The sequence below is a fragment of the Delphinus delphis genome, chromosome 4 (genome assembly GCF_949987515.2).
Source record: "Delphinus delphis chromosome 4, mDelDel1.2, whole genome shotgun sequence".
NCBI classification, from domain to species: domain Eukaryota; kingdom Metazoa; phylum Chordata; class Mammalia; order Artiodactyla; family Delphinidae; genus Delphinus; species Delphinus delphis.
Window position 1 is genome coordinate 109,725,777 of NC_082686.1, and position 13,116 is coordinate 109,738,892.

At 36.0% G+C, this 13,116-nt stretch overlaps 1 protein-coding gene across 1 annotated transcript in view; it reads left to right on the plus strand.

Annotated features, from left to right (window-relative positions):
- The window catches only part of DNAJC13 (DnaJ heat shock protein family (Hsp40) member C13), a 122,752-nt gene that overhangs the window by 15,676 nt on the left and 93,960 nt on the right, over nt 1-13,116 (plus strand). The window contains exon 2 of the mRNA XM_060011266.1: nt 1,053-1,133. Coding sequence (XP_059867249.1) covers nt 1,066-1,133 — 68 coding nt within the window. The 5' untranslated portion in view covers nt 1,053-1,065. The remainder of the gene's footprint in view (nt 1-1,052; nt 1,134-13,116) is intronic.

The window sequence follows — 13,116 nt, forward strand, 5'->3', positions numbered from 1 at the left end:
TTCAAAATTTATCATCAGTCTTTCATTAGTAGCCAGTTTATGCAATTATTGTGTAAAATTAGCTAAATTGAAATTTTTTCATGAGATAAATGGATTCTGGATTTTTTACACCTCAAGGTTATAGTCAACAAACTAATCTTGAAATATTGCACATAACATGGTCCCTCTGCCTGTGGCTGTTAGGAAGTTCAACAATCTTCAACTGTCCTGTTTAACTAGAGAGTTCACTAGCCAAACTGTAACAAACATTTATAAACACTTAATTTCTGCACTCATCTTGATGTTTGCAACTACACTTTGAGTAGCGTTGGTCTAGTATGGAATACCATGTGACTTAAAAATTATTTTCTCAAAGTATAATTCTATGGAAAAAGGTTAATATTCTGTAAAAACAGGTTAAGTGGTATGAATGACAATCTCAATTTTGTTTAAAAAGTTATTTTTTCTAGATAGAAGAAGGGAAGCTAGAATGATTATCTTTGGATGCTAGGATGAAAGATGCTTTACTTTATGAACATTAAAAATTTTTTATGTACTTGAATTACTTTTATAATGAGACTATTAAATTAAACCTTACTTATTTACAATAGGTTCCCTTTAAAGTGACAGGGACAGCAAGATGGCTGACACTTAGCAACTAAGTGTTTAGCTAAGTGTTTTGTCTAATAGACAAAAACCTATTAGAATTGGTTTGACCCTTGGGTGCCCATCATGTGTTAAGACATTGTTTGGCAATGTGAGATTTAAAGATTCATTTACTTTAACATTTTTTGAATTAGGTTCTCTGCAATCGAGATGTTGATAGAGGGCGATTCTTGTCCTCAAGAAACCCAGTGTAGTGGAAGAGAGCTGTGGCAATATGCTGTGCTAAAGGCTGTGATAGAGAGGTGAACAGACCATCCCTATCCTTTAAAACCTTATGGTCGTGTAGAAAAATTGGTGTCTTAAAATCAGTGCCATATGGCAGGCTATGAAATTATGGTATGGGAGATTCAGGGAAAACTCTTAAGGATAGCACTATTATGAAATTTATCCATATTTTTATCTTTCAGGTTTCAGCACAAAATGAACATAATTAGGGAAAATAAGGATTTAGCATGTTTCTACACAACAAAACATTCATGGAGGGGAAAGTAAGTATTTCTGTTGGCTTTACTTTTCTCTGCCTCTATAAAGTATTTTAAACATTACTTTTTTAGTGTCTTGAATAGTACTGCACAACTCAATAATGTCATTCAGCTCTTCTCTTCTGAAAAGCATATGTACATATTTTAAATGCAAATGCTACATTTAGAATAAATTATTGTTCTTTTTTCTTTTGATATGTCTGGTTTTCTCTGTCTGTCTTGGGAAGGAATTTGGTAGGAATTAAAAGGAATATAAACCAGTTATCCACTGTCTTGAATGCTATCAATTAACGATGAGGTTATGTAGTAGTGGAGTGTTAACTTCACAACTCTGTTGCTTAAAGATAAGCCTATGTTATCAATACATATTCATTTCCATTTGACTCTCAGGGAAAATATGCCAATATTGCATTTTGTAATCTTTTTTTAAACCTGTAATGAAATGTAAAAATTGGGTTTGGTCTCTTCCTTGGGAGGGGATGATGACATTTTTCAGTAACTTGTGTGGTCAAAGCAAGGTGTACATGCTTATGTATCCTTTTGTAAAATGGATAGTAATTCCTACCCCTCAGACTGATATAAGGATTAAATGAATTGATATGGAGTATGTGAAGGTTTTAAAATTATACCTTAAATACATTGAGTATTCAGTGAATGGCACCTTTTGACCATTACAAAAAAATTTAGTCTATGGTCATTTTGAGTAGTAATAAGTAAAATGAGTGTGCCACACTTTGACAAATAGGTAACCACATTATTCCAGATCAGACCTCAGACAGATAAAACATGACATGTGTACAAAGCCAATAACTTTAGTTCTTATTCTTTTTTTTTTTTTCCTCTGGAGGATGAGGAGAGAGGTTGGGGTAGTTCTTATTTTTAACTTTCCATTTTTTAGGTAATAGTGTTGTAACTTCTTAGAATGGTGCAACATCTGAATTCTGTAGTGTTTCTGGTTTGCATTAAGAAACTGACTATAATTTTGAAAGATTTGAGTGTTTAATTTTGTTTCCTTTTAGTAGCTCAGTTGTATGAGCTACTTAATTGTTATCCTGTGGAATACTTGTCTTGAAATTTTTTTCTTCAGGTAATTTCATAGAGCAAAGTTAGAATATTGGCACATCCAGAATAGTATGAGTCTCTTTAGTTCTTTTAGCCTTAAAAAAAGTTGTATATTTAAATGATCTTTATTTTTTCCTCAAGAGTTAAATTGCTCTAATCATCATAATATAGCTTTTGTTTTTTAATACAATTATAGCATACTGTTGAATTAATTCTAAAGAACAAACTTCCAGTAATACTTTTTGCTTCGTGAGCTTATCAGTAACTGTGATCACCTGGAAAAACTTTTAATGTTCTTAGTAATGACTGTGACTTAAAACAATCCTTTTTTTTCTTTCCTTTTTTGTAATTATTTGGAGCAGAACTATTTCTGTGCTCCAAGCACAATTCCTTACCTCCATCATTCACACCTTGAAACTTTTTTGTTTTGTTTTTATAACAGCTTTATTGATATAATTTACTTAACATAAAACTCACTCTTTTTAAGTGTACAGTTCTGTGGTTTTTTTAGTATATTTGTAGAGTTGTGAACCATCACCACTAACTATTTATAGAACACTTTCCTCACCCCCCAAAAATACTCCTCTAAATATATTAGCAATTCCTCCCCTCTCCCCTCTTCCCTGCATCTGGCACCCACTAATCTATTTTTTGTCTCTGTATTGCTTATTTAGGACATCACATATAAATGGGCTCATCCAATATGTGATCTTTTCTGACTATCTTCTTTCACTTAGCATGTTTTCAAGGTTTATCCACGTTGTAGCATGTGTTAGTACTTCATTTCTTTTTATTGCCAAATCTATTGTATGGATATTGCCACATTTTGTTTATCCATTCATCTGTTGATGGACACTTATAGTGTTTCTACGTTTTTACTATTATGAATAGAATAGTGCTACTATAACACATACAAGTTTTTGGGTGAATCTATATTTCCAGTTCTCTTGGCTATATACCTAGGAGTGGAATTGATGGTATTGGGTTGGCCAGAGTTCATTGGGGTTTTTCCGTAACATCTTACCAAACACCCAAACGAACTTTTTGGCCAATCCAGTATATGGAGTTACATAGAATTATATGGTAACTCTATGGTTAACTTTTTGAGGAATAGCCAAACTGTTTTCCAAAGTGGCTGCGGCATTTTATAATCCTCTCATCAATGTATGAGAATTCCAATTTCTCAACATCCTTACCAACACTTGTTATTGTCTTTCTTTTCATTTTAGCCATTCTAGTGCATATGAAGTAGTATCTCATTGTGGTTTTGATTTGCATTTCCCTAATAACTAAGATGTTGAGTATCTTTTCATGTGCTTATTGGCCATTTTTTGTATATTTCATGAAATGTCTATTCAAATCATTTACCCAGTTTTTAATTGAGTTGTTTATTCTTCTGTTGTTGAGTTGCATAAGTTCTTTATGTATTATGAATACAACTTCCTTATAGAGGTTTGATTTGCAACCCTTCTGCTCAGTGGGTTGTCTTTTCACTTTCTTGAGGGTATGCTTTGAAGCACAAAGGTTTTAATTTTGATGAAATTTTGATGAATCCAATCTATTTTTTTCTATTGCCATTTGTGCTTTTGGTGTCACATCTAAGAAGCCATTACCTAATCCAAGGTCTCAAAGATTTATTCCTATGTTTTCTTCTAAGAGTTTTATAATTTTGATTTTGGGTTAATTTTTGTGTGCAGTGGGAAGTAGGGATCCAGCTTTATTCTTTTGCATGTGGATATCTAGTTATCCCAGCACCATTTGTTGAAAAAACTATTCTTTCCCCATTGAACTGTTTTGACAACCTTGTCAAATATCAATTGACCGTAAAAGTTTATTCCTGAATTCTCAGTTCTATTCCATTGATCTATATGCCTTGCCTACCGTTATGGCAGAACCATATTGTCTTTTTTTTTTTTTTTTTTGGCCGTGCCACACGGCTTGTGGGGTTTTAGTTCCCCGGACCAGGGATCAAACCTGGGCCCATGGCAGTGAAAGCGCTGAGTCCTAACCACTGGACTGCCAGGGAATTCCCAAAACCATATTGTCTTAATTACTGTAGCTTTGTACTAGGTTTCAAAACTAGAAAGTTTCAGGTTCCAACTTTGTTTATTTTCAAATTATGTTGCCTTTTCTAGGTCTCTTGCATTTCCAAATGAATCTTAGAGTCAGTAGTCAATTTTACAAAAAAGGCAACTGGAATTTTGATACGGATTGCATTGAATCTATAGATCAATTAGGGGAGTATCGCCACCTTAAGAATGTTAAGTCTTCTGATCCACAAACATAGGATGTCTTAACATTGAAATCTTTTAAAATTTCTTTCAACAGTATTTTGTTGCTCTCAGTGTACACACCTTGAAACTTTTAACTTCTTCTTGAAAGGTACTACATTTTCCAGATAATGAATCATTTCATTAGGTTATATACATTATTATGTGGCACTGAATCTTTTATTATATTACCTATTTTATGTAGCCAATTCTAATCTAAGTTTAAAGTATTTCTCATTGGTCTTATGAAAAAAGTAAATGGTCAATATTAAAAATTTTCTGTTGTTTCAGAGTTGCTATTTGAACCCTCTCTCTAGCAACACATCTATATGCAACAAATTTTGTGTGTGATTTTGGGGTTTTAGGGCCTCAGTTTTAAAGAGATTCCAACTCAACCCCAACATTTTAGAAAATGTTATTGATAGTGACAGTAAAGATGGACAAATATTTTTCTTTATCTTAATATACCTAAATTAAAGATAACCTTTCCAGATATTTCCCTTGGGGATATTCATGTGACCTATTTCATTTTACCTTTGTAATAGTTTTCATATGTTTACATTGCAGCCGCTACTCATGTTTTTAATGATTAAGGTCTCTTCACCCCTTGGCTAGCAGAAATGCTGTGTTTGTCATTTTCCCACTTGTAAAGTACACAGTTAAATTATATCTTTGTCTGGAAGGAGCAGGAAGGGGGAGGAGATTTCAGTGGTAAAAAGCACTTTTCTTTCATGAAAGAACAAAGTTTCCTTTTTGACCTGGCAAGTCATTTCTGATAGGAAGGAAGATGCATACATTTCAGTTAAAGCAGAAATGCAGATTCACTATGGAAAACTTCACAGTAATGTTGAAAATTAGATGCTTAATTTTTTTCTGGATGGAAATTACATGTAAAATCTACCTGTGGATCACTTTAATATTTGCATACATTAATTGTAGCAAATGCTCTGAATTTAAAAGTAGCATTTTAGTATCTGAACAGGATTTTAACTGCAGTACATTGGGATATATCATAATCAGTATGAAATTCATTGGCAGTTGCCCACTACATTCATAGACAGCCTGTGTAGTGACTAGATACAGGAAATTGAGAGAAGAGTTGAGGGAAAGGGAAGCTAGTGAATTTCTCATACCTTTCTTATAATGTAGGAATAGAATCCTACAAGAGAAGAGAGACTCTTCTCTTTAGCTGCCTGGCATTTACACATCTCACCAACTCTGATAACTCTAGGAAACCTGGGGTTTTTTTCCCCTGCTTTGTTGATTTTAGCCCTTGACCCTGCCAGCCTCTAAACCTCACATGCGTCCATCCTGAATTCTCTTTGTGTTTTCTTTGTACATCTCTTTGTGCTTATTATCAAGCAGTCTGGTATTTGAATATCTTTCAAATGCAATAGGATCACATCTGCTAGGAATTTTATATTTTACACACAATGCTCTATTAAAAGCTAGTTTTAGGAGCAAAGAGTCTTTCCAGCAAATGATACTTGAACACCTGGACATCCACATGCAACAAAATGAATCTAGGCATGGATTCTACATCCTTCACAAAATTAACTCAAAATGGATCACAGACCTAAGTGTGAAATGTAAAATTATAAAATTCCAAGAAGATAACACTGGAGAAAATCTAGATGACCTTGGGTTTGGTGATGACTTTTTAGATACAACACCAAATACATTAGCCATGAAAAAAATGAATTGATAAGTTGGACTGCATTAAAGTTGAAAACTTCTGCTTTGTGAAAGACACTATCAAGAGAATGTAAAGACAAGCTGGGAGAAAATATTTGCAAAAGACATATTTTATAAAGCACTGTTATACAACGAATCCTTAAAACTCAACAATAAGAAGACAAACAACTCAATTAAAAAATGAGCCGAAGATCTTAACAGAGACCTCACCAAAGAAAATATTCAGGAAATTCCCTGGCGGTCCAGTGGTTAGGACTTCACACTTCTACTGCAGGGGGCATGGGTTTGATCCCTGGTCGGGGAACTAAGATCCCACATGCTGTGCGGCGCAGCCAAAAAAAAACAGGAAAGAAAATATACAGATGGCAAATAATTCAGAGAAATGCATGCAAATGTAGAGATACCACTACACATCTACTAGAATGGCCAAAATCCAGAACACTGACAACTCGAAATGTTGGTGAGGATGTGAAGCAACAGGAAATCACATTTATCGCTGGTGGGAATACAAAATGATATAGCCGCTTTGGAAAATAGTTTGGTGGTTTCTTACAACACTCAACGTTCTCTTACCGTATGATCCAGCAGTTACACTCAGTTTACCCAAAGGAGTTGAAAACTTATGCCCACACAGAAACCTGCACACAGATGATGATAGCAGCTTTATTCATGATTACTGAAACTTGAAAACAACCAAGATGTCTTTCAGTAGGTGAATGAGTAAACTGTAGTACATGCAGACAATGAATATTATTCAGCACTAAAAAAAATGAACTATTAAGTCATGAAAAGACATGGAGGAAATTTAAATGCATAATAATATTAAATGAAAGAAGCCCGTCTGAAAAGGCCACGTGCTATATGATTCCAACTGCAGTATATGACATTGTGGAAAAGGCAAAACTTTGGAGACAGTAGAAAGATCATGGCTTTCAAGGTTTAGCAGGGAGGAAAGGATGAATAGGCAGAGTTCAGAGGATTTTTAGGAGAGTGAAACTACTCTATGATACTGTAATGGTGGATACATGTCATTATACTTTGGTCCAAACCATAGAATGTAAGGCACCAAGAGTGAACTCTAATGTAAACTGTGGATTTTGTTGGATAATGATGTGTCAGTGTAGGTTCACCAGTTTTAACAAATGTATCACTATGGTGGGGCTTGTTGATAACGGGGGAGGCTGTGCATGGGTGTGAACAGGGAGTATACTGGGAATCTTTGTACCTTCTGCTTAATATTATTGTGAACCTAAAACTGCTCTAAAAAAGCCTGTTTAAAAGAAAGCTCCATGTGAGCAGGAAAAAATATGGACCCTGCATCACAGAAAATAAGTCCTTAAAATACTACGTTTCGGGCTTCCCTGGTGGCGCAGTGGTTGAGAGTCCGCCTGCCAATGCAGGGGACACGGGTTTGTGCCCTGGTCCAGGAAGATCCCACATGCCGCGGAGTGGCCGGGCCCGTGAGCCATGGCCGCTGAGCCTGTGCGTCCGGAGCCTATGCTCCGCAACGGGAGAGGCCACAACAGTGAGAGGCCTGCGTACCGCAAAAAAAAAAAAAAAAAAAAAAAATACTACGTTTCATGGGATGCCCTTTAATTAGAAGTGGGACATTTTCTCACTGAGCTACCGCAGAATGTTTCCTATACATTTCTTTTTTCTCTTTTCTGAGGAATACAACTTCTAATGTAAATGAGCCCTCTCAGGTGAAACTCATCTTTCAAGTGGAGTTTGACCAGAATGGAGTATCCCGGTAATATAATGAGATGAATGATCAATTAATTTTGTTCTGTATTTTAAATATGAATTCAGCAGTCGTGGATACTTGAAACATAATGATACTGATAATAATTAGTTCAGTGACTAGTGGAGTGTTGAACCCTCCCGCCCATTATTCAGTCAACAGAATAAGAGCAATAAGAATAACATTTATTGATTATAAACACTAAGTGACAAGCACTTTACATGGATTATTTAATTCTCACATTATGAGCTAAGTATGCATATTATCCACATCTTTCAGATGCGGAAACTGAAGCTTAGAGAGGTTAAGCAAGTTATCAGAGGATACACAGTAAGTGAACAGTTTAGGCAGTATTTGAACCCAGGCAGTGTGACTCCAGAGCTGATGGGCTTAACTGTCAGAGTGCTTACCATTGATCTCTTAACTCTTTGAGAAAACTGGCACTTCAGTTATCCCTAGTTACGTTATCTGATGGACTAAAATTTAGTTCAAGTAACTAGATTCTCAAACTTTTAATAATAAAAGGAAAAACTCTAGATTCTGTGAGAATCCTAAAGGCTCCTAGAAATTGGTGTCCAAATCTTTTTGTTTATTTATTTTATTTTATTTTTGGCTGCGTTGGGTCTTTGTTGCTCCACGCAGGCTTTCTCTAGTTGCGGCCAACAGGGGCTACTCTTTGTTGCTGTGCGTGGGCTTCTCATTGTGGTGGCTTTTCTTGTTGTGGAACACAGGCTCTAGGCACACGGGCTTCAATAGTTGTGGCACACGGGCTCAGTAGTGGCTCGCGGGCTCTAGAGCACAGGCTCAGTAGTTGTGGCGCACGGGCTGAGTTGCTCCGCGGCATGTGGGATCTTCCCTGGCCAGGGCTCAAACCCATGTCCGCTGCATTGGCAGGCAGATTCTTAGCCACCGCTCCACCAGGGAAGCCCCCAGATCTTACTTTTAAATGGTTGAGGCACCTAGGTGTTCAACCTAGGAAAGAATTCGCACTGAAAGTCTGATTGGCAGAAAAATTAGGTATGCTTCATATGAAGCTGAAAGACAGAACTTGGACCAGAGGGTGAAATTTGTGGAGAAGTATATATTGGCTTAGAACTAAGGAACAATAGTCAATATCTGCAGTACTGGAAAACAAATAGGTTAGTTGGTTCTCTCGTACTGGTAGTCGTCAACTACTAAAAGTAGCCAACTTTACTCAAGGTACTGTAAGGGTTCGAGCTGTATGTTATAAGGACTAGATGAGGTAACATAAAAGCTGTCTTCCAACTCTGATTAGATGTGTTTGGCTTATTTGAGACCTGTTGCATAGACTGTCCACTGAAAGGATTGAGGATCTTAACTTTAAAAGTAACACACAAAGGTTTTATTATCCCAAGAAATTTGAGAACCATAATTTTATAATAAACACAAGCTTTTTCTATACCTTACAAAAAAGTAATGTTTAATTTTCTCTATTTTGAGAGAACTGAATAATATGAATTTTTGTGCAGAAGGGTATGACATTGTGATGGTGGCCAATATTTTTGTAATATCTCTTTCTCTTGATACTATTGTACATGCCTAATTGATATAAGCTAGTTAAGAAATTCAAATCCGAAATAAACTTTCATACAATGACCGACAGGTATCTTAGCTATTACTACTTTGAGGTTTATTTCAGATGTCTGAATTAGTTAACTAAATAACAAACAAAATATCTGCCCAGAGGAAACTAGGTCTTTAAGGGACTCTTATTCACTGCCACACCGTTCAACCCAGCACACTATGCTCATTTAATATTGGATCAATCCATGATAATACTTAATATGCAATATCTGATCTAATATATTAGTTTTTTCTCTCCCCCCCCCAAAAATTTGCCATATGGAAAAAAATCGTGATATAAAAAGTTGTTTCAAAGAAGAAAGCAATATTCATAAGGACTAGAAAGTTTAAGAATGGCATAACATTTTTATTTGCAGGAATTAATACAGGAGTGTGTTTGTTTTCATGTAAGTTAATATAAATTTAATCTGTCTGTTAAAAAATCTGAACATCACTTATCAAGATCCAAAACTGGAGTACATCCCCAGTTTTTGCTTCAGCGGTCTTGCTTTGCTGTCAGATAATCTTTCTTATGAGCACTATTGTTAGCACATCTTTTGTTCTTATCACCCAGTTCTTTATCACCGATTGCTATGGGAGCAAAATGACCCAACACAGAAAGCAGTTGTCTCAAATACTTTGTAATTTATTTGAGTACCATTAGTTTCCTGATTCTAAATAACCTTATAGTTAATGGGTAATGTAAATCATTTCTTAATAGGCTATCACATTGGAATAAATCTGTGAGTTAAGAAAACTTAAGGAGTGGAAGAAATGCCTACTCCCTACAGGCATTTAATGATGTGTGTGGCTTTAGTTCCTGAAGAAAAGTAAACAAGTGCAGTAAATATATTGAATATTATATATTTACTAATGAATATTAATTTCATTGGGGGCAAAGGTGTTTGCTTTCACATTTCATCATGTGTATGGCATCATCTGTCATATATTTCTCATTTTGTCTACTTTATTCTTTATTCCTTTTGTAGTTGATTTTATGTAGCTGTATATTTTGTAATAAGAACTTGTTTTTAGTATGATAATTTTTAAGAATTAGCCAAGAGATTCATCTCAGACCCATAGAACTGCAAATTAAATTATTATGATTTAAAAATGGCAATTTCATGGACTTCCCTGGTGGTGCAGTGGTTAAGAATCCGCCTGCCAATGCAGGGGACACGGGTTCGAGCCCTGGTTCAGGAAGGTCCCACATGCTGCAGAGCAACTAAGCCCGTGTGCCATAACTACTGAGCCTGTGCTCTAGAGCCCGCGAGCCACAACTACTGAGCTGGCGCACCACAACTACTGAGCCCGCGCACCACAACAACTGAAGCCCACGTGCCTAGAGCCCGTGCTCCACAACAAGAGAAGCCACTGCAATGAGAAGCCCGTGCACCACACGAAGAGTAGACGCTGCTCGCCGCCACTAGAGAAAGGCCTCGTGCAGCAATGAAGACCCGATGCAGCCAAAAGAACAAACAAAAACCCCACAACATTGCAAATCAGCTATATTTCAATAAAAAATATTTTAAAAAAATTAAAATGGCAGTTTCTCATTACAGATAATGAATAAAATGTATTTTCTTCCTAAAGATATGAACTTAGTCTTTTCCTGGTGTCACAATGGTTATGAAGAAAAAAATTGGTGTGCTGTTAATTGCTATCTGATTTATATTGTGTTTTAAAAGCAAGAGTAAACTCATGGGTCATATAGATCTGAATGCATGGACTGGTCTGTTTAGCTATTGGATAAACATTTATTGAGTACCTGGCTTTATGCAGTGCTGGGTACTATGCTAGGAGTTAGAGTTTCAAAGATAAGGAAGACATGTACCTCCTTGAATTTATAGAGTATTTGTCTATTCTTTATGACTTAAGACACCAGTGACTTGGTGAAAGTAAAATTTAAGAGAAAAACCTTAAATTGCAGGTGTAACTAACATACCATACATGTGAGCTCATTCAGATTTTAATCTCTAAATCTGATCTCCAGGGGACTTTTTAGATACTCTTTGAAGGTTTAGGGCTGCTTATAAATGTTTTAAATGACCTAGAAGTATTTGCCCTAATGTTAAAGAGTAGTCCAGCAGCCATTCTAGAGGAGAGAGGCATGGGGAGCTCTTAGAAGAAAGGAAGGGGAAGAAAGGGGAATGGAAGGGAATTCTCCTGAGAATTTTCTTACAGCTCTCTTCTTAGGAAGGCTTTAGAGCTCTGTATTTATCTGAAACATAGCTCTGAGTTTACTAGTCATGACAGTACTTTGGGCCTAATGAGCACCTCACTCCAGCATCCTTTTGCTGCAGGATCTAGATTGTGTTCTCTCCCATATGGTAGCCACTAAACATGCATGGCTATTTAAGTTTAAATAAAATTTAAAATTCAGTTGCTCATTATCCACATTTCAAGTGCTCAATAGAGCTACCTAATTGGACAGTGTAGATACAGAATGTTTCCATCATTTTGGAAAGTTCTTTTGCACGGCACAAATCAGGATGAAAAAGTTACATGAGAAAAATGTTAGAAATTAGAAAAGGCTTCGTTGTGTGGAGGAAATTAGTATAGAATTGAAAAGTATATTTTCTTAACTGAGATCCTCTAAGATTTTGAATATGACAACATTAGTTGACATTTGGAACATTTCAGGCATTTAATTCTTACACTTTTGTTCCCAGAGTAAAATAAATAAGTTCTGTAGTTTTATTTCAGGATTATAAAAATTGGCATGTTTGAAATGAACTCATGTACAAAACAGAAATAGAGTCAAAGATGTAGAAAACAAACATGTTTACCAGGGGTTAAGGGGGGGAGGGATAAATTGGAAGATTGGGATTGACATGTACACGCTACTATATATAAAATAGATAACTAAAAAGGACCTATTGTATAGCACAGGGAATTCTACTCAGTGCTCTGTAATGGCGTATATGGGAAAAGAATCTTTAAAAAAGTGGATATAGGGCTTCCCTGGTGGCGCAGTGGTTGAGAGTCCGTCTGCCAATGCAGGGGATGCAGGTTTGTGCCCCGGTCCGGGAGGATCCCGCGTGCCACGGAGCGGCTGGACCCGTGAGCTATGGCCGCTGGGCTGTGCATCCAGAGTCTGTGCTTCGCAACGGTAGAGGCCACAACAGTGGGAGGCCCCGCGTACCGCAAAAAAAAAAAAAAAAAAAGTGGATATATGTATATGTATAACTGATTCACTTTGCTGTACACCTGCAACTAACAACATTGTAAATCAACTATACTCCAATAAAAATTTAAAAAAAGTGTCATGTTTGACTCTCAAGATGATTCTGAAAGTTAGAATTTGTGAATTCATATTTCTGTCATACATTTGATTTCATTATGTAATCTTCTGAGGCAAATATTGCTTTAATAAGATTTTCTTTGTTTTTCTTTGTTCCCATTAGTTGATTAAGCTTCTGAAGTTTTGAGACTTTTTATCTGTTTAGATAAATCCTCATCCACTTCACCAATCCTTCAACTTCTCCCCACTTTAGAAAGCAGCAAATGAATGTTTTTATGTTAAAAGGAAGGGCTCTCATTCTTTAGTTTCCCATTCCACTTTAGACATATGAAATTAGGGAGAAAAATTTGTAATATAGCAATATGGAAGACTAATACAATCTATCGTTTTTCC